The sequence below is a fragment of the Carassius carassius genome, chromosome 2 (genome assembly GCF_963082965.1).
Source record: "Carassius carassius chromosome 2, fCarCar2.1, whole genome shotgun sequence".
In the NCBI taxonomy this organism is placed as follows: Eukaryota; Metazoa; Chordata; class Actinopteri; order Cypriniformes; family Cyprinidae; genus Carassius; species Carassius carassius.
In genome coordinates this window covers 35,132,182-35,159,720 of record NC_081756.1, presented here as the reverse complement: position 1 = coordinate 35,159,720, position 27,539 = coordinate 35,132,182, and the positions used below count along the sequence as shown (strand labels likewise).

Here is a 27,539-nt window from a genome sequence, read left to right as displayed (position 1 = left end):
ATGATATTCAATTTCACTTCTAGTCTATTCACTGTATTATTTAGATATGTTTTCATACGTTTCCAGGAATGAGAGCTCCGTTGAAAAGGGGAAGAATGGACACCTAAACCCTCCTTTCCATCTGAAGGTGGTGGGACCCTCCAACAAAAGTGTTAATCTTAAGGTATGGACCCTTTAGTCACAGAGGAGGGAACACTTTTATATATAATCTTTAATAAGAATTATACAAACTTTACATTACATTATACTCTAAATATTGTTGGAGTTGGCAAGATGTTTTTAAGTCTATTTTATTCATGAAAGCTACATTTAATTGATCAAAAATTCAGTACAAATAGTAGAATAATATTATAATTTAAAATAAATACATTTTAAAAAGTAAATACAGTTTCTAAAATGTAATTTATTTCTGTGATGGCGAAGCTATATTTTCAGTAGACACATTTTAGTGGTCCAAAACAGATAACAGACTAATAAAGATGCAAGATTTGCTACAGTTTTTTTTCACTTGTTTTATGACCCCATTCTCCTCTGTCAAGACGTTAGTCCTTTGAAGTGCATTATTTTGTTTTCATTTAGAAATTTATGATGGGGTTTGTTTAATATGTATTTAGTTTGACTGAATATATGTACAGGTCCTTCTCAAAAAATTAGCATATTGTGATAAAGTTAATTATTTTTCATAATGTAATGATAAAAATTAAACTTTCATATATTTTAGATTCATTCATCAAAAAATTAGCATATTTCATCCGACCAATAAAAGAAAAGTGTTTTTAATACAAAAAAAGTCAACCTTCAAATAATTATGTTCAGTTATGCACTCAATACTTGGTCGGGAATCCTTTTGCAGAAATGACTGCTTCAGTGCGGCGTGGCATGGAGGCAATCAGCCTGTGGCACTGCTGAGGTGTTATGGAGGCCCAGGATGCTTCGATAGCGGCCTTAAGCTCATCCAGAGTGTTGGGTCTTGCATCTCTCAACTTTCTCTTCACAATATCGCACAGATTCTCTATGGGGTTCAGGTCAGGAGAGTTGGCAGGCCAATTGAGCACAGTAATACCATGGTCAGTAAACCATTTACCAGTGGTTATGGGGCTGTGAGCAGGTGCCAGGTCGTGCTGAAAAACGAAATCTTCATCTCCATAAAGCTTTTCAGCAGATGGAAGCATGAAGTGCTCCAAAATCTCCTGATAACTAGCTGCATTGACCCTGCCCTTGATAAAACACAGTGGACCAACACCAGCAGCTGACATGGCACCCCAGACCATCACTGACTGTGGGTACTTGACACTGGACTTCAGACATTTTGGCATTTCCTTCTCCCCAGTCTTCCTCCAGACTCTGGCACCTTGATTTCCGAATGACATGCAAAATTTGCTTTCATCCGAAAAAAGTACTTTGGAGCACTGAGCAACAGTCCAGTGCTGCTTCTCTGTAGCCAATTTCCTGCACACGCCTGTGCACGGTGGCTCTGGATGTTTCTACTCCAGACTCAGTCCACTGCTTCCGCAGGTCCCCCAAGGTCTGGAATCGGTCCTTCTCCACAATCTTCCTCAGGGTCCGGTCACCTCTTCTCGTTGTGCAGCGTTTTTTGCTACACTTTTTCCTTCCCACAGACTTCCCACTGAGGTGCCTTGATACAGCACTCTGGGAACAGCCTATTCGTTCAGAAATTTCTTTCTGTGTCTTACCCTCTCGGTTGAGAGTGTCAATGATGGCCTTCTGGACAGCAGTCAGGTCGGCAGTCTTACCCATGATTGCGGTTTTGAGTAATGAACCAGGCTGGGAGTTTTTAAAAGCCTCAGGAATCTTTTGCAGGTGTTTAGAGTTAATTAGTTGATTCAGATGATTAGGTTAATAGCTCGTTTAGAGAACCTTTTCATGATATGCTAATTTTTTGAGGTAGGAATTTTGGGTTTTCATGAGCTGTATGCCAAAATCATCAGTATTAAAACAATAAAAGACCTGAAATATTTCAGTTGGTATGCAATGAATCAAAAATATATGAAAGTTAAATTTTTATCATTACATTATGGAAAATAATGAACTCTATCACAATATGCAAATTTTTGGAAAAGGACCTGTATTTACATTTTCAGATCACGTTGTGGCATCACCAATATCTCATCACTTTGCTTTTTTTCCTCTTAAGCTACCTCACACCAGCAAGGAGGTGCTTCCTCTGAGGCCAAACCCGGCCTCCAACAGTACTCAGCCAGTTAATATTGTCCGTCCTCTCCGGCCGGCTCCATCACCATCCCTGAGCAACATCAAAGGACCTCGACCTCCTCCGCCTATCAGCAAGCCACCCAACTCACCCAGAACACCCAAATCTGTAGCATCACCCCAGAAAATCAGTCCTCCCAAGAAGCCTCTACCCCTCAACCCTTCACGCTCGCCACTGGTGAGAATTCAGTGTACTCATATTCTTTTGGTTTAATCAAAATCACTGTGGGAGTCAAAACAGGTCACAGTCTCATCAAGTGAAATGCTGCTTGAAACAATCAATGAAAACACCGTCAGAAATCCTGAAGAAATCACACCTCACAACCCTCTACGGACACCTTGGCAATTGTATCGCTAGTTGGCTAGGACATTTTTTTGTTTATTCGCCAGACTGATATATTTATATATATATATATATATATATATATATATATATATATATATATGTATATATATATATATATATATATATATATATATATATAATCCTAACCCTAATATCTGAAAGTACACTCTTAACATTAGTGTCAGTCAGTCAAGAATTATAATAATCAAGTATTATTTCATAATAGAGCTTAGAACTTAATTAGAAATAAACTTGATAACCTTGTTTGAATGCATATTAGTCATTTTAACTGAACATTTTAATGAGATTTGTGGTGGTGCTTTTTTGGTCATTCAGTGTTTCTGTAAAAAAAAGAATTGGAAAAAAACCTAACAAAAATACTGATAAGATAATAATGATACGAATTATACTAATAAGAACTAGAAAACGCACCAAGGATTACTAAGGATTAATGAGCTGATGGATTCAATATTAATCAGGGTGTGTGCGTTCGCTCGAACTGATTCGCTGAAATCAAAACATGGACGATAATAGATGAACGCCAGCAAATGAGATTGCCGTTCGCACATTAGCTCCACCCACTACTGGAAATAGTGAATGCTAGTGAAATGGCTTGGAAATAGTGAAACCAAAGGAATGCCATTATTTTGACAGGGAAATACAACAAACAATATCGTTTACATGTAGCGCGTCAATTCTATCTCTCTTTCTATCTCTCTCTTTCTCTTTCTCTGCGTGTGTGTGAGACAAAGCGACAATGAGTCGTGCACATTCACACTAGAGTTTATGGTATGTCAAATACAGGTGCGTTGCACATCTATTCAGATGAAATAAAAAAACAAACAGCACAGATCGCTTGACAGAGAGTGAAACTCTGAAGCGCTCAGTCAAAGTGTTCGGTGAGTGAACATATATCTGTACTAAACTTACACTTAATCGCTTAACTCACACACTGGCGAGTGAAATCTGAAAATTTATTAGCCATTAGCTAATATTAGACATCATTTAGTTAGTTGGTCACATATGTGTGAGTGATTTACTCGCAATGTAGAGGGTTGCCTCAAATACTTTTCACGTCTTCTTCCTGTCCTCATACAGAAGGTATCAGAACAACAGCCTCGACCCCCATCCACACCCCCCCAGAGGCCCCTTCCTCGCAGCCCTGCTCGTGGAGCACAGCCCAAACCCTCTGGTGGAGGGCTCATGGTGATGATGCCCGCTTCAATCGGACCCAAGACTATGGGAAAGGTGACTGCTGTTCCACCTTTAAAGGCATTCCGGTGAGTAAACAGCTTAAAAGTAAAGTACAGCTGCAGACAGCGATGATGGGCCACTGGTGACTTTAAAAATCAATTGACATTGCAACATGCATTTAAAGTGGACTGCTTTGAAGTCTTTTGCATGGGTCACACACCCTGCTGCCAGCTGGTGGCACCAATTTGATCCAAATCAGATAATGCATGTAGAAGATACCTGTATTAGGCTTTTTCTGTTTCCTTTTTTGTCTTTTTTAATCCCTTACCATGGCAAGCCCTTTTGAGATATCCAGAATCTGTTCACAATTTAGCATTCCGAGTAGCTATGTTTACATGCACCAAAATATTCTGTTATTTATTGAGCCTTCATGGAAACACATCAGTCAATCCACAATGAAATTGTGTGGAGTAGATCTGGCATATTCTAAACAATAAGAAAAAACTAAGCGTATTCAAAAATATTGTCATGCTGCATGTTTACCAGTCCCCTTTTATATTTTTTTCCTTTAACATATGTTTGTTTACATCTTACAAACTGGTCAATGGAGGAGACTGATTATTTACTTGCTTATGCAATTGCATTAAAAAAAATCCATATATACAAACTGATGGTACTGTAGCTCCAGTAATTAGAGCATGTAAACATGCCTATTGTCTTGGCATCATGTTGACCAAATTTGGTGGCATTCACACAAATCCTCTAGAAGGAGTATTTCGAAGTTCAGTGAGACTCTGAGGATTCGAGTGTATATCCTGAAAACTGCATTTCATTTGACAGACTCAGCAGGGTATCATGTTTATTTCATGGTTTTTCACAAAAAGAAAGGCATAACTGGTTTGTTTGAAATTATGGTCATGGAAAAGCATTAATTTAACAGTGTAAAGAGAAATATTAGGCAATGGCTAGTGTGTGAGTTAAGAGAAATATGAGGTAAACTGAGATAAGCACACACTTCCATTCCTGTTTTTACAACAATTTTAACCCTGCAAAGCCTGACATATGAAATAATAGTCATAAATCTATATATATATATTTCTTTAAATAATTTATTGAACCTTTAGACAAAATTTTTAAAGAAAAGCTTTAAAAAACATTTTTAGATTTAAGATTCAAGCTTTAATGGCTCATTTAATATGAATATTGGGAGAATATGGAGCTCACACACTTTTCCCTTTTCACAAAATCCAAAATCGCTGACTTCCTGTTCCATGGAGCTAAGGTTGATGACAACGTTGTACAGGATATAATAATTTTTCTAAGAGGTACTGCAGACTTATTTGTCTTCTGTTTTTTCCACTCACCATTTGTGACTTACTCTCACCAAAATATGTAAATTGTGATGCCATTAGCTAATTAGCATACTAATTGTAACAGTTGAATGAACAGTTACTCTCCAATAAGAAAGACAGACCTAATGAGTGAGAGTCTGTCTTTGTTTTTCTTTGCCAGACCAAACGGATCAGAGGCAATGTTAGATACAAATAAGAGTGCCAAACAGTGGGGTGGTGAGGTGTGTGGTTTGGATATTTTATGGCATTCTTTTCAACTCTCTACCTATTCTTGAGTGCAGTAAACATAGGACTGAATTTTTGAACACATTTATGAACACATCAAACATTTGAATGTAGTAGTAGGGGGAAACACACATGCCCCAATGGAATCTTGTAAGAAGTGAGATTTGCAAGTTTAAATCTTCTTTTCTCTCCTCGAGTCTTCACATCAATGCTAGTCCGCTATCAGTTCTCTAAAGTGGCGGTCTAGCACTTATTTTCAGAAATAACAGCAGCTATATCCAGGCCTCTTTTCTGTTTGTCTCCAGCACTGCATGCTCCAATCTAAGAATAACCGAATCTCACAGAATTTCAGCTTGTGAAGATAAATATGTTAGTAGCTTCCCAGTGATGGCGGCAGCTTAGCACTATGTTGTTATAAAAATACAAATTCATTTTTAACACATTACAGTGAGACTCTGAGGATTCGAGTGTATCTGCAGAAAAACTGCATTTCATTTTGACAGACTCAGCCAGGTATCATGTTTATAACATGGTTTTCCACAAAAAGAAAGGCGTAAGTGGTTTGTTTGAAATGACGTTCAACCTTGGAAAGCATTCATTTAACAGTGTAAAGAGCTTGTGAGAAATATGAGGTAAACTGAGATAAGCACACGCTTCCATTCCTGCTTTTATAACAATTTTACCCCTTTTTTATGCAATAGTTTATTGAACCTTAATAGAACAAAAGTGTTTATATTTTTAGATTTTTAGATTCAGGCTTTAAAGGCTCATATAATAGGCATATAGGAAGAATATGGAGCTCACACACTTAAAGAGGAACACAAGGTTGTTATTATATGACCAGAAAGTAAGATGAATTTCTGATATTTTGTGTATATCTGTGTGATTGACAGTACAGCAGACAACTTAAAGTTCTAGTGTATATCTAACCAATGTTTTTTTTTTTTCAGACCTGTTTCAGGACCCAAACCACTCATAATTCCTTCCACTTTCCGAAAATGATGCTTGCAGGATTAATTTTTAAAGACTTCAGCCAGCCTATTTGCACTAAATAAGCACCCTTGGTGACTGGTACTATAATGAGCTGTCTCACAAGGGATGGAAGAGCATGGTGCTAGGGCCGTGGATGAGGCCTCACAAACCGGCTTTCAAATACAGCCGTGCACAGCAGAGATGACGCGGTTCTGCATGAAAACAAGCAGACTGAGAAAGTTTTGGATACACCATCACATTGCCACATTGCAATTTTTTTGTAGTTATTTGTTGTTGTGTTTTAATGTCATGCCTCTTGTCTTGTTTACATTTTTATCACCTTGCAATTTTTAGGTACTTACTTGTTGTTCTGTTTTGATGTCATGCCTCTGTCTTGTTTACAATTTTTTGTTTGACTGTCATCTATTTGTCAAGCGCCAAAGATTTGTTTTTTAACGCCTTGTTTAATTTGTTGTACTGTGCTGTATGTGATTTTGTGTTTGATACATAAAATACGTTGTTTGAACATGTTGTTTGGTCGTCCTCACTTTACATCAGGTCAAATTCTTTATATCAGGTCAAAATGAACAGAGATTTGCATTGAACAGAGAGTTCTACATGAGAATAATGAAAAAAAAATGTATAAGTTGTGTAATTTCTATGTGAAACCAATGCAAAAACAATGACAAACAAGTTATCTAAACATACCTAAGTATATCTAAATGGTAGTGGTATTTTGGTTTGCAAATGATGCCTTAATTAGGAATAAGAATATTTAAAAATGGTTTCCTGAACAAAGACCACTATGGAAAATAAAGTACTATGAAAAGTGATTAGTCATTAAAGACTAATTAAGTCTAGAATTAGTCCATAAATGTGTCTCTGCACAGGAGCTTAAGATTTTGTTCAAATTTCTACCACATGACCCCCACCTGTATGAAACGTTGGCTCTCTGCAACTGAATCTCAAACCCTAGAGAGATTTCTGTTTGATTTGCAGCTCATTACACACAGTGAGACCTGTCTCACCCTTCTCATATGGACCGATAAAGCTCCACTGACAGCTGCGGCTGGTACATTTAAAAGCAGGGAGGAACTGAAACTCAGCTGTCAGCAGAAACCGTCATCGCTCTAAACTGACAAGCAGCCTTTCCGCTTCAATTTTTGTTTTACTTGAATCCTGCACAATGTCGTGGCCATATTCAGTCTGCTGAGCAGGCACTTCTCACGCTGTGCTTGTGTGCATTGCATTGTATTGGTTTTAATTAAATGTAGTTTCTCACTCTCCTACATGCCCTGAGTCCATCTCTCTCATGTTTAGAGATGGTGTGTGATTAATTATGTAGGAAAAGGTAAAGGAGCTGTTAAGTCAGGAGGGGAAATCAAGCCGTGAAGTAGACTGAATCACCCCCCAGCTCTTAATATCAGCACCTATTCCCTCTTTCATAAAAGAGGACACTAAAAATGCTTCTGCAGTCAGTGTGATTTAATGTCACAAGACATTTACATTCTATGACACTTTCAATGAATAAGGTTCATAATACAGTACAATGGTTAAAACTACATTTTTGTTAATATATTTTCTAGTTATAAATAAATAAACAGCAAAATAAAATTATTTTAACAGAACCCAAATTTAAATTATAATACATAAATAAATAAATAGATATTAAATTAAAAAGATAATCTAATTAGGTTAGATTAGGGTTAGATTAATATCAGGTGTTCTTATGTATAAATAGTAAGATGTTTTTATATTATTTTCTTTACAGAAATGCAGGCTAAAGGACAGCTATAATTGCTATAATCCTTTGTCTTTTTTATTATGGGGAGGGGGTAATTCTTTAGAATTTGGTTCTATTAATTCATGCATAAGCAATATGTTGAGCAATATATTTGCATCAGTATTTTTATTTATATTTATATTTTATATCATATTTATTTATTCTTGATTATTCCTTATTATTTTATTATTTAGTGCTTGTTATCATTAGTTAACTCAGGTCCATTAAATAATAAATAGTAACAGATACAACTTTTGATTTTAATAATGTATCAAATGAATTAGTAATGGTTAAAATTGACATTAACTAGGATTAATAAATGCTTTAGTCGTATTTCTCAGATAATGTTAACTAAAATAATGCACCTATGATAATTCTCTCTCTGATAAACAGTACTAAACTTGATTCTACTCGACTTGATCCCACAAAGTGATGGACAAGAAAAGCAGGACCCTATTAAATAAGCTACTTTGAGAGGTTACAATGTCTTTCATAGAGTCATATGCTTTAAAATGTGTTTATGATAATGTGGCTAATGTGGCACTGGAGGCCACAGTCTGTTCTTTAAATGACACTTTCAGTTTTGATCGTACAGATAAGATCAATACATCAATCGAATCTGTAAAGGGTCTACTTTCATTTTTATACACACATAATAACAAAACTTTGTGCATTTACAAAATAAAGAAAACTAAAAAAGTGAACTGTCTTCGGCCTCGGTCTGTGTGACCTTCATTTAGAAATGTGTCATTAAAATGAACTGTAACTCAGCAAATACTCAACAAAGAGACATGAGACTGATATATATCTATAGAAATCTTGACATGTCTACTTTTAAACTAAGTCTTATCGAAAACAAATATTCTGTGATAAAGTAATTCATATGAAAACAACGCGATGTCCAGTCTTTCACATTCCCTCCATTATATCTCATGCGGCCAGGTCCATATAACGCCCATACAGCAAACAAAGCAGTGACACTGCACCTCAATTTTTGGATTTGTTTACATTTTTCAAAGTTACTGCACGCTTCGCGCGGAGAGGAATAATAAACAGAATTAATCTCAGAAAAAGACTCACTGTGACAAATAAGACAGAATTCACCTCAAGAAGCTTTGGATTACCTTCATAGTATGAAGGTAAAACAGTAGCAAAACTTGGGAGCTTCTGGATCTGAATGTGAGAACTTGTCATATTAACATTTGCATTTGGAAATTGAAACTTATACTCACAGCTCTGATGTGAAAAGCTTAATCTTTCAATTTGCACACACTGACAAAGATCAGAACACCCATTGTAGTAAAATACTGTTTGGAACTATTGATAGCTCCACATCTGTATTTCAGCGGCTCTGGTACAGCAATATTACTCTTCAATATGCTAAAGGATATACATATGAAAGATGTTGCATTATTTGTTTACCAGATAATACCTGAATGACAAGATGAATGCAGTGTTTTAAAATCATGTAAAATTTAAGGAAATTCAGTGAAAATTGTTTGCAGTGTTTTACAAATAACTAATACATATGCATAAAACACACATTTTTTTATTGGAAAGTTGCAATGATTGGCGTTGTTCATTGGTCGGGCATCGATCAATAAAATGTCTTCATTTGCACCAACGCCCAACCCCCCAGCTCTGCTCTCTCACATTTGCATATACAAGTGCACAAGTGAGTTCTGCAACAGGAGTACCACAAAAGGAGTAGCAAAAGTCAAAGCGCTGATTTGAACTTGAACTGCCAGATCTGAGAGGTTGTAAAGTGCCGACTTGACATTGTGCAGCGAAACTGAAGTAAAGTGCTAAAGCAAATATGTCGTAAACATTTGTGTCTGCCATTTGTGTGTGTGTGTGTGTGTGTGTGTCTGTGTTTGTGTGTGTGTGTGTGTGTGTGTGTGTGTGTGTGTGTGTGTGTGTGTGTGTGTGAGAATGTCATTTTACACATTTGTAACTATTAATGTGCAACTTCCAATTCAAAACATAGGTGTTTTGATTGTTGTCTGTGTGTGCAAAATGAAAGATTCAGCTTTTCACTTAAGAGCTGTGAGTGTAGATTTTAACTTACAAATACAAATATTAATATGACAAGTTCTCACATTCAGATCAACAACCTCTCAAGTTTAGCTACTGATTTACCTTCATACCAGAGGGTTAACTTCATAAGACAAGGGCAGAGTGAAACACAGCAAAGTAAGAGGTGATTTGATAGAGCTGAGCACAGAACAATGGGACATAGCATAATAGAAACGTAATGTAATGCAACAGCATTCAATTCATTGGAACAGAACATGATTCAAGAATGTAGAACAAATAAGAACCTAGAATAAGTGGAAATGTCACTACATTTTGAGTCGGACATGAGAATTGAGCATGTCACTGCTTATAACCCAAAGCACAGCAATATTCAAACAAAAGACATTTTACAGCAGTATTTCCTCAGAGGCCAGAAATCAGGGCACTTAACTCTGGCAACATGCCTGAAAGTGAGCCGAGTCTGAGCTGATGTTGGTCAGGTGAGTCTAGGAGTATTGCGCTCGATATTAAAGATGCACTTTGAAGAAAGTGCTTGCATTAATAATTGATGCAGGCCGCCTGTAATCAATTTGGTATGTCTACCACTGAACAGCTTTTGGACTCAGCAGAGCTCCATTTGAGACTGAATGTAAAACAGCATGTGATGTCTATAGAGCCTTTCATTCACAGCTACATTATATCCAGTGGCATAGATTGTGGAATTTCCAACAATTCCAATTGTTACTGCTATTGCTTTGGTGCCAAATGTGAATTTGTCAGCTTGTGAAAGCCGAAGCGGAGCATAAGTGACAGTTTGCCATTTTAGGAACGTAAAATCTCTCGCTCAAAAGCTCCAGAGTGGCAGAATTGAACTGATCTCAATAGCTGCTGTTTTCTCACCCAACCTCTGAATCAGACCTTTAATCCTTTGGATAGCAGCTCAGATACATCACTTCTTAGATTCATCTCCCCCCTGAGTGTCACAGAAAAGGCACTTACTAAGACTCCTCTTCCAGTCTGCTGGGAGACTGGAGTCTTTAACACCATACTTCAGACTCTACGGATACAGTGCAGATGTAGTTCGCTAAATTTTCATATGCAAATATTTTTTCATATCTGAAAGCTATTTTTTGAGTGGATGTAAGTACATACTTGTTCAAAATAGCTGCTTCAGCAAATGGTGTACCAGTTGTCTGTTCATATAATTATCTCAGGCCTTTCATAACCTCTCAACTAAGTGTTTCATAAGGACTTTTTATTCCTCTTTCAGAAAATGGACATCTGGAAGCTGAGATGTTCCAAGAGTTATAATCCGCATATGAATCACATTCAACAAAACTATCAAACAATCAAGTATTTTTTCAGCATATCTGTAATAAATAATGTTTGTTAATTAACAGTGTTTATTACCTCTGATTGTAAAGATTTTAGTCCCATTGTACCCAGTATTTATTAAGATGTCATTACCTTTCAAGAAACCAAATAACAGCATTGGTGAGTCCATTTGGCATGATACAGTACACAGTATCAAAAGACATTATAAAAAAAGTGGCTTAATTTTTTTGTTAACTTGTCTTTTTTAGCTATTTAATTTTAGCTGAAAGCTATTAACTGTCACCCTGTCCCGTATACGGGACGCCTACATTTACCTATATTACAATTAAATTTAATTTAATCATGACAAACTATATATCGTTGGAAAGGTCCAAGATTCCCAAATATATATTTTACCAATGTTTTTTTGTTAAAAATTATGTAGGAAGAGTGCACCCTCAAAAATCTACATTATAACAGGAGTTTTGACCTTTGTAAAAAAAAAAAAAAAAAGACTTCTTTGTTGCCTTTTCTATCACATTTTAGAAATCATCAGAAATTATATATCAACTGAAAACTTAAAATCTCAAAATTCATCCATTAAAACCCATTTTAAAATCATACATTGCATTACCATGTAAATGGTACATCAATATCATGTTACAAAATTTATTAATTCATCAATCGTGCACTATAAAGTCTGTTCAAAAACGTGAGTGACAGTTAAGGGGTTAAAGAGCATATTATTTACAGTACTACATAGTAAAAAAAGTCTACCTTGTCTATTCATTACAAAAATAATATCAATAAACAGCAGGTTACATATATATATATATATATATATATATATATATATATATATAGATAGATAGATAGATATATACATATATATATATGTGTGTGTGTGTGTGTGTGTGACAACTAGCCCCAGTAGTCTTTCCCATTGTGCAGATTTAGTGGGGGGCAAAAGAGGAATTGAATAATTTATCTTGGTTGGTAATGGTATTAAAGCTCTTACTCATAGTCTCTTGAAGATAGTATATGATGGGCATAATGTTGGCTACGAGTCTGACAGGGTTGAGGATACCAGGGAAAAACAAGGCTGCATGCAATGCACCTAATTATATAATTGTGCTTTAGGATACCAATTAGGATACCAAAAGCATATTTTAAAGGAGAAAGTCTATATGTTTGTTGTTGATGTCAAAGCTTGACATCTAAATAATGTATATGTTATTTTGGACCATATTCATGTATCACTTGACAGAAGCAGCCAAATTAGTCAGTTTCAGTGCCTGTATGGTGTAAACGTAACTGAGAGACCAATCAATATACCAAGAAATTCAACAGAATTTGTGTTCCAGAAACATAAAAGAGACTGAATGAGTCATGAAACATGGTAGTTACACAAAACTTGACTCAAACACAGGAAATTCATTGTTTTAGATTCACGTCAGAATCCAGACCACTTCCCACTGAAGCCCTGTGGACTGAGCTGCGGAATCACTCGAAGCAATTTCAGTTTGTAGTCTTTGTTTAAGATAACAAGCTGGAGAATCAACTCACTTTATTCCCAACTGTGTAAGGTGGAGATTCATTTTCATCTTTTTAACTACACTCTTAATAAACTACTTTTCAATTCACAGCAAATTAAATAGATCATTTTACACACAGCTATTGCTAAATAAGAGTGCCGTGGCAGAGCTATAGGGAGCCACGTTGTTTGTGCAACCCTCCAATTCTGCACGAAATGTCACAATCTGAGCCCAAGAGCGGTTGTTCGCTTATCACAGGATTACTGCCACCTTTGCTGCTCCGCTAGAGTAATTACCTGTGAAAAACCAATTCAATTTGCATTGTAATAAAGCTGAGATTACAAACGTAATTAATTTTCAATTATGAGTGAGCACCAACAAAATGATTACACAAGAATGGCCAACTACCTCAGTAACGAGGCTCATTTTGGTAACGTCTTGCATCATATATTCTGCATAAATGTGCAACAGACAAGCAGTTTTAAGTTAAATTTGCTTTATTGTGCTTCGTTTCAATAGGCACATTGAACTGGCTCTTGTAAATTACATAAAATTCTCTGTACATGCATTGTAACAGGCAACATGCTAAATCATTTCAGCTGGTTTTATTACATGATGTCTCCTGATCAAAATTTGATTCTAACATAAAAAAAAAGACAAAAAAAAAATCTGGTGGGAATATTCACTTGATCAATACTAGGCAGCATCTTGATTTTGAGTTGTGGATTGAAGATGAAGCCCTGAGGGGTCTTGACGGGATGAGCGACGGGAACCTGATGTAGGCAGCTCCAAAAGTGCCTGAACGGTCTGAGCGATGCGCGCGAGCCCCTCTTCCTCCACAATCAGCTGCGGCGGACACAGTGTGTCCTGGTGGGATTTGATGATGAAAAAAGAATACCAATTTAAATTTGTTTACACAAAAAAGTTCATAAAATAAGCAATAGAACATCTTGGCACAATCAGACAGCTCCAGGAACATTGTCTCTTGCATTGTAGGCCCTAAAATATGCAAATATATGCTTCTTAGAGCAGATTCTGAAAGGTGATGTGCACTCTGGGTATGAAAAGCTTTCCATGCACCTATGGTTGAGGCATGCAACTCCCATTTGTCATCTGAAGGACCTACAACTTTCAAGATCCTCCTCAGGTGCAGACAGGATCAAATACAAAAAGTGGCAACAAGAGGCACTTGGGACACTCTGAAGCACGTGACACAGGAGGCAAAGCATGCAGCACAACACAATCTCAACACCATTTCTTTGAATTGCCAGCTTTATTGCACAGCAGCGGCGTTTAAGACATGCAGTTATAGCACTTCACAGATGGGATGCTGTTTCATCCCATGCAGGATGAATTACAGTGAGTGTAGCATAACAAGCCAGCTACCATCTTGAAAATCCATCATGCATTCCAATTATTAAGTTCAGTCAACCCCAACAGTATACATTAAGTATGAGTTGCATTTGATAAAAGGCTCTTATTGCCATATTCAGGCTGTATATCAAACATGCAGTATATATCAGATTTTGCTGTAAGCTCATTGCTTTAACACAATAACAGCGCCGCAATATTACAGTCGTGTTTTTAACCCACTATTGTGCCATAAAGACAATAACGATTTTTTAGGACACATGATTTGAGGATGATTTTCCTATTGCCCTATTAAACACATTTCTTCAACATCTGGGTTTTTGCTTTTTCTCTGTTAATTTAAAGAGGTGTGTATGCCCACATATTCTCAAGTTCACTAACACAGCTTTACAGTAAACACAATACATGAATGCAGCCATATGGCAACTGGCAATGATGAATTTCTTTGTTGTTAGGGGCATCAATTACTGAAATTATTTATTTCTTAGTGTTTGTGTAGAACTCAGTTATGATTTATATTTCATGTGCTCAGAAAAGTTATATCCTACTGAAATGCTATGAAGAAACGTGTGTGACTGACTCAGAAGAGTATTATAAACAAAGAGTTTGTAGTCCACAAATTCATCAGTTCATTAAAGAAAATCGGTTCTAACTACAGAATTATCCTTTAATTTTGAGATTAAAGAGACATTTTTAATTGTTCCATAATTAAAAGACACCATTTAACTCCCCATGAACACAAAGCACTTCATAATGTCAAAGTGAAAAATGAGTTGGCCAGTAAAAAAAAACATATAGTATAAACAGATAAGTGAGCGCATAATAAGTATTCACTCTCTTGCTTTGACACACTTTTAATGGTTCCAGAAGTAATCAAAATAATTGCTTGATGAATGAACAGCTGTGTGCAGATAAAGTGCTTCACGTGATTTCAATCTAACTGTGTTTGATACGGTCCATATTAGTTTATTTACATGGTAACACCGACAAGTGTGCCAGGAAGAAACACTTTTTAAAATGATTTAAAAACTCAGAGACTTCATACATTTTAAGTGTTGATTAAGAAATGCTTAAAGCTGCTGTGTTATTTCTTTACTTCCTGAAGAGTGAATGTTTACAGTTTGATGAGACATAGTGACTTTTGACCAGCTGGTAAAGTAGCGTTTACTTAATGGCTGAATACTTACATGCTCAGTTATTTACTGTGTTACTTTAATTTGTTCTGGGGTTTGTAAAGTTGTTTGTGCTAATGGAAAAGAAAAGTTATATCATGCAGTTTTATATCAAAAGCTTACAGTATTTACATTTAATATGAACATGTACTGTATGCATACACTACCATTCTTAAAGAAATGAATACTTTTATTTAGCAGACGCTTTCAATTGATCAGAAGTGACAGTTACTACATCAATAGTGATACATTAAAGATTTATATGAAATAAATTTGTTCTTTGGTACTTTCTATTAATTGAAAGCAACACTATGTTGCCAGATTTATGTGGTAGAGCAACAGTTTTCAACTGACTGGAGAAATGGTTTTCACCTTGCTTTTGATCCAATAAATGACCCCTGGGTGTGCTCAAGAGACTTCTTTTAAAAACAAAGAAATCTTACCCACTGCAAACGTTTGAACGGTACTGTACTGTATAGCATGTACATATCTTCCAGTATAAACAAACACACAGTGGGGTCCAGAAGTCCCTAAAAACATTTTTCAAAGAGCAACGTTTCTTTTGTCATTTTTATCATTCTATTTTGGTTTAACGGCAGCAGCACTGTCCACAAGTTTTCAATATGATCTTAGATTTTGCACCCCACTGTGTAGCATAGTGTATACTTTTCTTTTTACTACTACCCACACAATGGATCAACACTTACCTTTTGGTGAAGGCCACAGAACATCTAGCTACAGAGACGAGCTGATGTGAGGATTTCAACCTCAGCAGAGAGACAACGAACTAAAGCAGAATTAATCATGAGCGAGAGCAACAGTCAGTCATCAACATTTGACAAAAGCACATGTAAAGCAGCAGACAAAACATAATCAGTGTTTCAGTTTTTTAATAATTTCTTTAAAAGACAAAAAAAAAATTCTTTATATAGATATAAATGTATTCACTTCTTAAATACACAGTATTTCATAAATATTACAAAATACATTTTGTGTTGCAACAGTTTCCACTAGGTAACATTTGGACTGAAACATTCATGTAGATCAAGGGCCCTCTAAACTGAGTCTAGTGCATGTACGATATAATTAGCAGTAGAACGTAGCACATCACAGTCCTTTATTCATATGGCCGAGGTCTCTTGAGCAACTGTAAGTAAGTCCATCGGAGTGGACATTTGAAATCAAATGTCTAATTAGTGTTCGCTTTAGCATTGACAACAATGTTCAATATTATAAAACCTCATCAACTTACAAACTCCCTTAAAATATGTTTAAGAGATTGTAGGGTGAGGAATGATGCGTTAGTAACTAATTATAGCACATCCCTTCATATACCCTTATTTTCCAGTCTCTCTCTCTCTCTCCTATCGTTCTCTCCAGATGAGAGGCTGCTCATTAGTAAACTGTCTGCAAAGCTCCTAAATCACATTAAGTAGGCACGGAATACAAAAGCAACATCAGCATATGGAAAAGATGGGTGCTCATGGCACATTACAGGACTATTTAGAATCAGGAGACGGCAGACCAAAAAGGACGACTTTTCATCATTAATAAAAAAAAATATTTATAAGTTGTAATTTGGTAATGTCTGCATATCTACACTGTGCTTCCATGAGCAGTAACACAAATGCAAAATGAACAAATGCAGCTTAATCAGAATTGTATTACTCAATTAATCTGTTCGATTTAATTAGTCAAAAAATGTGCTCAGTGAGACTGCAGCTTCTGCAGAACCTAGAAAAACATAAATAAACTGACAATAACTTAATCTTGAACTCATTGTATATAAGAATTATATTAAGATGCTCTCTCAAAAAAAAAAAAAACGACCTTTCCAAAAAGTAACAAGTTAGCACAGCTTCGAATCATACTTGTACCGTCAAAAAGTGTTGAAGGAACAGTTTAGTAACAGCACTGCCCTCTGATGGTCACAGTCAACAAGACAAGAAAAAGAAAGTGAAATCGTCCACTCAGCCCTGACCCAGACAGATTTCAACAACGTGTGAATTAAACCGAATTAAGCTGAGAAGTACCATCACCACACTGTTAAACAGACTGTTTAGCAGATGCTACAAACTCATTTGCACTGCTGTGTGAACAGAAGGAACCTACAGGCACTTTAGATGAGGACCGGTGCAGCGCAAATACAAGCCATATTAAAGCCCTTCAAGAGAAAAATAATAGTGATGGGGAATTTGTGCCAGTGCTTTAAAACTCTCAGGATAACAAGATCCCTTACAAAGACCGCTAGAAGGTGTCTAAACTATCCTGGGATCACCAGTGATGCTAAGGCAATCGGGTGGAAAAGCCCTTCATGAGTGGAAACCACGTCTATATACAAAGAAATTCCACATCGGTATGTGGCCATTGATGAGCTGTTTATGAGCATTTCTGGTGTGGAAAAATCTTGATAATTTGCAATACATTTCAATATTTTACTATTTATAGAAAAATTAAGTTCTTAAGTCTTACAACTATCCTCATTTTCCAAACCATTTATATATCTATGGGGATAATGTTTATGCTGAAAGGCCTTATGGGTAAGGAATTTGCTCTGATATATATGTCAGTGACAGTGTTCACAGTACAGAGATGATGGACTTTGAAATCCATTACGTTTACACATTGATACTGGCTAACACTATGCTATAAGGTGGCAGTAGAACAGATAGAGCAAAGCCATGAGGAGAGAGTAGAAGAGCAGGAAGCCGGTGGAAAAAGGAGAGACAGAGGGAGAGGTGCCAATGTTGTCCTCGTTCACCTCCTCCTCTCCTCCTGCTATTGCCAGGAGCGCCGTCACACAGCGGTGCACCGCAGGTAGCTTACTGCACAGGATATCAGGCGCTAAACACAACTCCATCTGAGAAAGAGAGAGACAGACAAAAGGACAGGAAGAACAATGCAGAGGGGACAAACAAAGATGTTTGTACAATAAAAGACAAAAACATTAAAGCAGGATCATTTAAAGGGATAGTTCACCCAAAAATGTACTACCCATGTAGGGATAAAGGTTTTGAGGGGAAAAGTATTTATTTTCTTCAGTTATATATAATGCATTCCCACTGTTTTGACTATTTCTATATGATAATAAAATACTATTATTTTTATTGTGATATATAAAAAAAATTTACAAGCTTGACAGCATGTAAATATATGCACTGCGTGTTTCAGAACGAAACGTAGCATTTTGTTTATTTACACGCGTGCAGTTTGTGATATAGTATTGAAGTGAATACCCCTTTATGATAAACAAGATAAAAAATAAAATGGCAAAGAGAGCACACAAAAAGGAGCAAATCGAGCTTGAAGCAACTGAAAGACAACATAAAAGAGCTTCAACATTGTTGCAGTCACATGTCAGTGGGCGAAGTGGATTTTTCTCATTTACAAACAGCACAGACAACACATCTCAGGAAGACAAATAATATGGAGTATAATAAAAGACGCAAATGATAAAAGATGATTTTTTTTGTTTACCTCGGGGACTCCCAGTCTACGACATGCGGCAATGAAGTTTTCGACATTCAGGCGGCACTTGGCAGCACTCAGCTTTGGCTGAACAGAAAGATTGCAAATACATTCATTAAAAAGCAATTCAAGAACAGCCTGCTGGTATTGTATTTTTATTTTTATTTTTTTTTCACACCATATTAGCATTGGGACTATTTACATGGCAAACACAAGGAAACCATCATAACCCATAAAATGTGAAAATTATTAAACCATTTTTTTCTTGACATAAGGCAAAAAATAAATAGATTCAGGTGATTCATTAAAATTATTCTGCTTAAAAATGTTTCTGAATAAAAGTGATTTCAGGCAATATAAAGTTACAGTCCAACCGGATATGCTGCCTTCTAGTAATCTAGCTGGTCCTGGATCAGCCACTTTAAAATATGAATAAATGTGACCCTGGACCCTGGACCCTGGTCTTAAGTGTCAATTTTCCAAAATTGAAATTTATACATCTTCATCTGAGAGCTGAATAAATAGGCTTTTCATTGATGCATAGTTTGTTAGGATCAGACAAAATAACAACTACCGAGATACAACTTTTTGAAAATCTGGATTCTGAGGGTGCAAAAACATCTAAATACGGAGAAAACTGCCTTTGAAGTTGTCCAAATGTTTTGGATATATTTTCGGTGGGAAATTCACAAAATATCTTCATGGAACATGATCTTTACTGAATATCCTAATGATTTTTTACATAAAAAAAAAAGTATCAGTAATTTTGACCCATACAATGCTTTTTTTGGCTATTACTAAAAATAAGCCACAGCGACTTAAGAATAGTTTTGTGTTCCAGGCTCACACATACAGTAGGGATTACCCAGAAAGATCCAGACATAGATAAACTAGATTATGTTTTGGTCATGATGAGAATAAGATCTACGCATTAGCTCACCACTGCCGGTGAGGGGATGTGGATGATTGACACAGAACGAGGTCGCACGTGATTGGCCAACTGGCAGAGAATCGTGCCATTGGACAAAGCCTCTCCCAGATCCTCAGGCACAGAAATCTTCAGACGCGACTCTAGAATCTAGCAGAGAGACGTGGAGAAAGTAAAGAAATAAATATATAATAACACTTTTAAAACTAAACAAGCAGATCTCTGGAGGGAATTTTTCTTGGAAAATACAGAACTCAAATTTAGAACATATCACTTATAAAACAGCTGAATGTTGTTGAGGAAAATCAGGCAAATCATAAATATTAAACTCCTGTTTATAATAAAATAAAATAAAAACTATTGAAAGTATTATGGGACACTCACAGTGACCTGAAAATGTAGCTATTAATAACATTTATTAATTATTACACTACTGTTTAAAAGTTTGGGATCGATTTGTGAAATTTGTTTTACTGTTTTTGAAAGAAGTCTCTTTGCTCACCAAGGCTCCATTTAGGCTATTTGATCAAAAAACAGTCCAAAACAGTAATATTGTGAAATATACCCTAATATGCTGATTTGTGCTCAAGAAACATTGCTTCTATTTTCATCCATCTTTAATATTTTTGTGGAAACTGTCATACTATTTTTTTCAGGACTATTTAATGAAAAAGAAAACAGCCTTTACTTGAAATAATAAATACTTTAATAATCGTTATAAAAGCTTTCTGTCACTTTTAATCAATTCAATGCACCTTGCTAAATAAAAGCTTTGAAAAATAATAATAATAGTCTTACTGACCCCACACTTTTGTACATTTTAGTTCTAAAATATATATACCGTTTATATATATATATAAATACAATTAGTATAAGAAAAATAAGTGTTTTTAAAAAAATTGGTTTGTCAGGATGGCTAGAGATGATGAGATGAATAATACGGGATGCCTCTTTACTTTCCGCAGTTGCAAGACGTCTGTTCTCTCCTCTCGAGGGGATCTGAGTGTGGAGCTGGAGTCACTGCGGCCAGACTCCGCCAAACTGTTGCCTGATCCTGAGAGAAAGAGACAGCACATATTACTGACCAAATCAAGAAAATAGCTCTATATTCCTAGTTGCACTTCTCTAGGTGTGTGTGTGTGTGTGTGTACCTGTCTTGACGTTGCAGCGTGAGGATGTGCGGAATAAGAAGCTGTTGGGTTTTGGAGCAGAACCTGGAGGAGAACCGGGCTTCACAGAGGACGCATCTGGAACATGAATGATACAAACAGGATTCATTAAATACTGAAGTTACATTAAGACTGGGTACGTACCAATACAGCTTCAGCAGAACACAGAAAAACTGATGTTAACAAAACAAAAATTGAATCAATATATTGTGTCTAAATTTAGGAAAGATGAGATTTGGTCCCCTGACTGAGCTTGGTTCCTCAGAATGATTTTTTCTCCATTTCTGTTACCTGATGGAGTTTGTGTTCCTAAGCTGAGTTAAATAGACCCTTAAAATTCAGTAATATTGTCATTGTCTTCAGCAGAGCGGCTTTTAACTGAACTGCACTTGGTTCATAATTGATCAGCTTTACACAGTTACTGCACTGACTTGAGCTGAATAACTACACTATTGTCTTATTGCTTTAAAACAGACTTTGGATTTGTCTCATATTTGATGAAATCTCCCTCATTGATTCGGTTATTTTCCTGTTTATTACTATAAAGCTATTATTTTATAAAGCGCTACTGTATATAAATAAAAGTCAAATGACTAGACTTGACTTATAGATACAAAATATATTAAATTACGATCAACAACAACAAACAACAAAAACACCCAAGAACAACAATAAAATCCATGTCAAAAAGTGTTAATGCACTTTTAAAACAGCACTGCTCTCTGGTGGCGGGTTTACTTTTGTTTTTAAATAAGAAGGAAAGCATTCAAACAAGCTAAATGTATGACTGAAACTGCAGTTCGGTAAAAGAATGCACGAAGAACATTCAGTTGCAGTTATTTAAATGTTAATTATAATTATTTTATTGACTAAGGGTAACCTGTAAATTAAACTATATTTTCACAGCATTGTTCAAGTTGGTCATGTGGATTTGCAGCACTGATCAACAGAAAGCGGTCTGATTTGAAAGTGAGAAATAAAAAAATATAGATCTTAAATGCTATTTTTCATTTGTACGGTCTGTTAATAACATGATGTATGCTAGAAGCATCTTGGTTTGGAGGGTACCTGTGCGGCTGATGGAGCGCTGTAAAGACCCCGAATGAGAGGACGGAGAAACCTGATCTGCACTCTTGACAGGAAGAGAGAGAGAAATAAGTTTAAGGAAGTATTAAACTCTCATGTATGATTCAACACAACAGTAAAAGTACTCACTGCGCATCTCTGTTTCAGGCCATTGGGAGGAGAGTTGCTATCAGAATCACCACTAGATGGACACAGAGATCAACAATCAACTGACTGCAAAACTACAAAAGTGTGTCAACTGCTTGAAGAACTTCACCACCTAGACAACTACAAAGTGAAATTGTAATACTACAACTACATCCTGTGTTATGAAGGCAAGCACCTTTTAAATAAGGGACAGTATGTCTGTTTGATTTGACGGTTCATTATTTATTATTTATTTATTTAGCCACAGCAAGTAATCTGGTCCCTTGAGTGTCTCAAATTCAGATTTGTGCCTTTTCTGTTAAAAGAGACTCAGATTGCCACAACAAAATGTTAATACAAGAATCCACGCATGCAAATGCAGAAGACAAACACATATGCAGGCAATTCGCTCCACTCTTACCCTGAAACACTTCCTGTTCCTCCATGCTTTGTCGTTGACGCCGAGTTACTTCCTGTTTTTACAGTTATCTTCTGCAAACTGTAAGACGTCAAACCATTATTAGTCAATAGCCTCCTAATACAGAAGAAAAGCACACAAGACTTAGTTTTTATGAATCTAGGCATTCTCTGATGTTTTCCTTCTGGCTATGCTTTACAATGATTCAAGACTCTAACTGTGCTTTAAGACACTAACGGAGTAAAGACAGGTGAGGTGACAGCAGGTAACATCAGTTTCCTTCACAGCCACAAGGCCTTTGATGATGAAGCATCAGAAAGGAAATAAAGTCATTAATAGGCCATTTTATACACTTTATAGCCATAATATGCTTTTGTAGATTCTTTATTGCTTGCCAAGCATTAGCAAACAAGATTGTTGGTTAAGGCTTAACACTGTGTAAAGCTAAACGTTCATTAAATTTCATCATCCACTCACGTGTTAGCTCTGTCTCTCTGCTGTTGGGCTCTCTCTCTCTCCTGCCAGATGAGCAGGTTTCCAGGTCTCCTTTTCTCCTCTAAAGTAGGACTGGATGGTGAGCCGGAGTCTGAACCATCTCCAATCGTAAATATCCTGAAAGGAAATGAGAGAGATGTACTTCTTTATTTATTCAGGTCTTGAATCATATTCTCAACAATCTTCATCAAAATAATTCAAACTTAACTTGAAGTTGTCTTTGTTAAGTCACCACCACTAATGCAAGGGTGTTTTCTGAAGTGTTTTGTGAGGTCATTGCTGTGCGGTTTTTAGGGTTTTCTGGGTGATTACTTACTGACTCAAACCAAAAGAGTCTATCATTTTCTGGTCCCTAAATATGGCTCGTCAATATAAGTCTAAGTGATTTTTGTCCATTTTAGATCATCCACCAAAATGTCTGATTGCTTAAAAACGTACTACATTACTGGACTTTCAGGTCATTTTGAACACAAACTCAGACATTTTCTTTTGACTTTTAGCTCTGTTTGGAAATAATGATAATAATTGGGGATTTCTATTTATAGTTTACAGTAAAATTATAGTTATAGTTTTATTTATGGTGTATTTGCATAGAGAAATTAATTTCAAAAATCTGAAATTACTTTTACTCTGAATACTTTTAGTGTAAAACATCCTTTTAGGGTTGAATGATTTGGCACACATTTCCACTGTTTTTGACAACAATTGTAATAGTAATACTATTGTACTGTAAAAATAAAAAAAAATGAGAATATGTAAAGGGTGGCATTATTGTCACACATAACATTCCCAAAATGAGATGAAGTTTCTGTGCGGAGCAGCATTTACTGTGAACCGAGCCACTCCAAGACTCTGAAAACACTGCTTGCATGAACTTCACTCTGAACCATGCATATATTTAACACAGGTGCAGCCACTGCAATGTCAAAATCACACTAAGCCATATCAAACTTTTGATTTTATTTTGATATATTGTGCAGGCGTAGAAGGATGGAAGAAGGCAACTATTATTTGTGACTATTTTTGACAGTAAAAACATCCTTCATTTGGCTGCTGTTGTAACATAAAGCAGATGAGTTTACTGAGTAACTGACAGTAAGATACTCGGTTACACAGAAACTGTGGGATGAAACTCATTGTTGACTTTTCCCAGCACTGCCTCACAGATTGACCTTGTGCAATCAAAGTGGAGGAGGCATCCAGCACACTTTAATTAAGAGACACTATATGTATTATAATCAACTGAGGGACATCACCGTGGCCTTTGAATCACACAGGAACTGGAGAAACGGGTACAGTAATTGTAATTCTGCATTTTTTCTTCTACTTGTGTTTTTCCAACAATTACGCATCATCTCCGTCTTGGAGCACCTTTGGTCATAGGCTTGATCCACACTCTAAGAAGAGCTACTGGAAACTTTCCATGAGACAGTACAATGTCTTCCTCTCTTCCATTTATCATGCCCGTCCCCAGATTTCGTAGCACGAGAACTGATCCTGACCAGCTGTATTCAAATGCATTCAAATTCTGACGTTCTCTGTGATGTCCCTGTACTCTCAGTTAATCCTGCATCGTCTAGTTTGAATGCAGTATGTCTACATGACTGATGTTTCTTCATGGCCAACACTGAGAGCAGATCTACGATCAAAAATATTTGAACCAAAACTTCATCCCATCCCTTGGAATGAATATATGCCATCTGTCGGACAGATTGTGAAAATATCTGATCCAGATCAAGCCGAAACTATATGCAAAGTTAGTTAAATAAACCGAAGGCGCTGTGTAAGCTAACCTGATACCACACTCGATCAGTTTGAGGATCTGTAAGTGTGTAGGTCTAAAAGTTCAATTATCAGTCACCTAACATGCTGCTCAGATAAGCTAGTATACTGCTGGATTGGTATTTTATGTGGCTCAAATGCAAACAAATGTCTATTTCTGAGAGTTCAGGAGGGCTTTTCTCTATGTAAGGACCCACATGGAGACATTCTCCATTTTAATAATAATAACAGATTTTGTAAGCGTGTGTGTATTTGTAAACTGATCTAAACATATACTTAAGCTCTCACCTGCTGCATGTAGACTCGGGGCTCTGGGAGTGTGTGCTGCTGGAGCTTTCACTCTTTTCCTGTCATGGAGAGAGAGAGCGGATATCATTTTAATTTAATATTACATCAACATTTTTCTTTACCTTATCCCTTTTACACTAAAATCATTATTTTTAGTAATACTTTTATTCAGCAAGGATGCATTAAATTGACTAGATGTGACACTAAAGACATATTTATGTTACAAATGATTTCGTTTTCAAATGAATGCCGTTCATATATTTATGTAAAATTCTGCTTTGTTACAACAGAAATCATTTTTCATTTTAAAATATATTCAATTATACATTAGAAAAATATTACAGAACTTTTGAATGGTACACTCTAAAGAAAGATGGTTCTTTAAAGGTTCTTTACATGTAGAACCGCTTCTATTTTGAACCATAGCATACTGAAGAACCACTTTAATGCTGAAAGGGTTCTTTGTGTCAGAGTTTAGGGTTCTGAATTCCAGCCCTTTTGTTTTTCAAATTTTTAACTGGCAAAGAACTTTATTACTTAGTTTCTGGAGTTCAATGATCCAACTAAAGACTGTCAACACACTCTCAACAGGTACATTATTTGATTCTTAAAATGAAATACAAATTTAACATTATAATTGTATCTGGTTTTCAAACCAACATGTTCTTTTTTTTTTTTTGATCACATGTAAGTGTGAGCAGCTCTGGCTGAGGACACTCCTGTTCTCCACTAAGTTAAGTAAGTAACAGAGACATTGAATTTATAATCCATATTGTTAGAATTTTTTAATAATTATTTAACAGAGGCTACTCTAAAAAAAAAAAGATGTCTCATTAGGCCTACTGATATTCTGTAGTTAACCAACTACACAGACTGTCAACACATTCTCAACAGGTAAATGATTTCTTTCTTAAAATGTCTATAATTTTTTTTTTAACAAATCACGCTTTTTCTCTTTTCTGTTTAAGACAGTAAGTGTGACCAGCCCTGTTTAGTTGAGGATACTTCTCTCATCTTCACAATTAAGTAACAAAATATTTAATTTATGGTCTTTTTTTTGTTTTGTTTTTACAAAAACAAATGGAAGGAGACGCATTGTTACTCTGAACTCAACTGTGTATTTCAGATGCGGTCACCTCGTCATCTGCAGAGAGAAACTCTGAGCCACTCAATCACACAAAAATACACATAATGATGGACTTACAGGCTTCATAGAGGATTATTAAAATACAGCATTACACTGCAACTTGGTCTTCATTTCACTATTTTTCAGTTTCTATTTTGTTTTACTTCTTTATGTATTTATTTATGTTCAATGGCAACTGTCATTTAATAATGTATTCTGCAAATAACTGTTGTTAGAGCACTGTCATTGTTGGTACAAATAAAAAAATAAATACAAATAAAAAAAGTACCTAATTGACATGTTTTTGTTATTTTTATGTAGAACCCTAACATACATTGCAGGATATTGTAATACCAGGCAGATCGAGTAAAAAAAATATTAATAAATAATAAATACAAATAATATTAATCATGATATAAATATGTCAATATACTAATATTAATAAAAATAAACTATCATCTTTAAAAAGGTTATTTATAACACCATTTAGGACCTATATAGAATTGTTCCTGTGGCTCAAGTGGTAGAGCACTGTGTTAGCAGCGCAAGGTTGTGGGTTCGATTCCCAGGGAACACATGTTAGCCGGAATGCTCTGTAAGTCACTTTGGATAAAAGCTTCTGCTAAATGCATAAATTCATAGAATTTTTCAAAGCATGGTTCTTTATTGAACCCTATAAAAAGGGTTCTACTTAGTACTAAAATGGTTCTGCTATTGTTACAAGCTGAAGAACCAGTTTCTGGTGCTGTTTAGAACCATTTTTCTTCATGTATATGTCTGAAAATGTAGGAGTGGAGGTTAGTTAACTTAAAGGTGCATCAAGTTATTTTCCCCTCATGTAAAACAGTTTTATCCCTAGATAAATGAAAAGTGCTATTGACAGCATAGCGGCTGCCATGTTGAGAATACATGACCAGCTGAACAATGTTTAATTTCATCAGGGTTTCCCCTGAAATACCACACACTTTCAGGTGTGTGATTAATCACACATGACAAATATGTCATCACAAAATAGTTTTATCTCTACAAAAGCTACACATTTTCATCAATTCAAATACAACCTGACCTGAATCTATAAATATCTAAAAAATAAAAAGCTAAAAATATCTCTGTGTATGTCTGTGTATGTAAAGGGGTACATTTG

At 35.8% G+C, this 27,539-nt stretch overlaps 2 protein-coding genes and 1 long non-coding RNA gene across 5 annotated transcripts in view; 2 read left to right on the top strand and 1 right to left on the bottom strand.

Moving 5' to 3' along the window:
• The window catches only part of LOC132109358 (disintegrin and metalloproteinase domain-containing protein 33-like), a 110,755-nt gene extending 103,911 nt beyond the window's left edge, over positions 1 to 6,844 (top strand). The window contains exons 20-23 of the mRNA XM_059515383.1: positions 67 to 163; positions 2,156 to 2,407; positions 3,674 to 3,855; positions 6,297 to 6,844. Of these exons, the coding sequence (XP_059371366.1) occupies positions 67 to 163; positions 2,156 to 2,407; positions 3,674 to 3,855; positions 6,297 to 6,348 (583 nt within the window). The 3' untranslated portion in view covers positions 6,349 to 6,844. The remainder of the gene's footprint in view (positions 1 to 66; positions 164 to 2,155; positions 2,408 to 3,673; positions 3,856 to 6,296) is intronic.
• Positions 6,845 to 13,630: 6,786 nt separating this feature from the next.
• LOC132109334 (leucine-rich repeat and calponin homology domain-containing protein 4-like) overlaps positions 13,631 to 27,539 on the bottom strand; it is a 36,164-nt gene continuing 22,255 nt past the window's right edge. The window contains exons 9-19 of one of the 3 annotated variants that reach the window (XR_009424484.1): positions 25,270 to 25,328; positions 23,182 to 23,316; positions 22,708 to 22,785; positions 22,290 to 22,341; positions 22,143 to 22,206; positions 21,057 to 21,152; positions 20,862 to 20,959; positions 19,918 to 20,055; positions 18,987 to 19,064; positions 17,480 to 18,369; positions 16,383 to 17,423 (exon numbers count right to left, since the gene is read on the bottom strand). Coding sequence is in view for 2 of the 3 variants with exons in the window: in XM_059515340.1 (XP_059371323.1) it covers positions 18,151 to 18,369; positions 18,987 to 19,064; positions 19,918 to 20,055; positions 20,862 to 20,959; positions 21,057 to 21,152; positions 22,143 to 22,206; positions 22,290 to 22,341; positions 22,708 to 22,785; positions 23,182 to 23,316; positions 25,270 to 25,328 (1,017 nt within the window). In the remaining variant the exon portion in view is untranslated. Of the gene's footprint in view, positions 13,834 to 16,382; positions 18,370 to 18,986; positions 19,065 to 19,917; positions 20,056 to 20,861; positions 20,960 to 21,056; positions 21,153 to 22,142; positions 22,207 to 22,289; positions 22,342 to 22,707; positions 22,786 to 23,181; positions 23,317 to 25,269; positions 25,329 to 27,539 lie in introns of those variants that run through there. The other 2 variants (XM_059515350.1, XM_059515340.1) reach the window with 2 other exon arrangements.
• On the top strand, positions 25,702 to 26,163 carry LOC132109347 (uncharacterized). Its single transcript, XR_009424486.1, has 3 exons — positions 25,702 to 25,860; positions 25,962 to 26,007; positions 26,107 to 26,163. It is a non-coding gene; the product is annotated as an uncharacterized LOC132109347 (long non-coding RNA).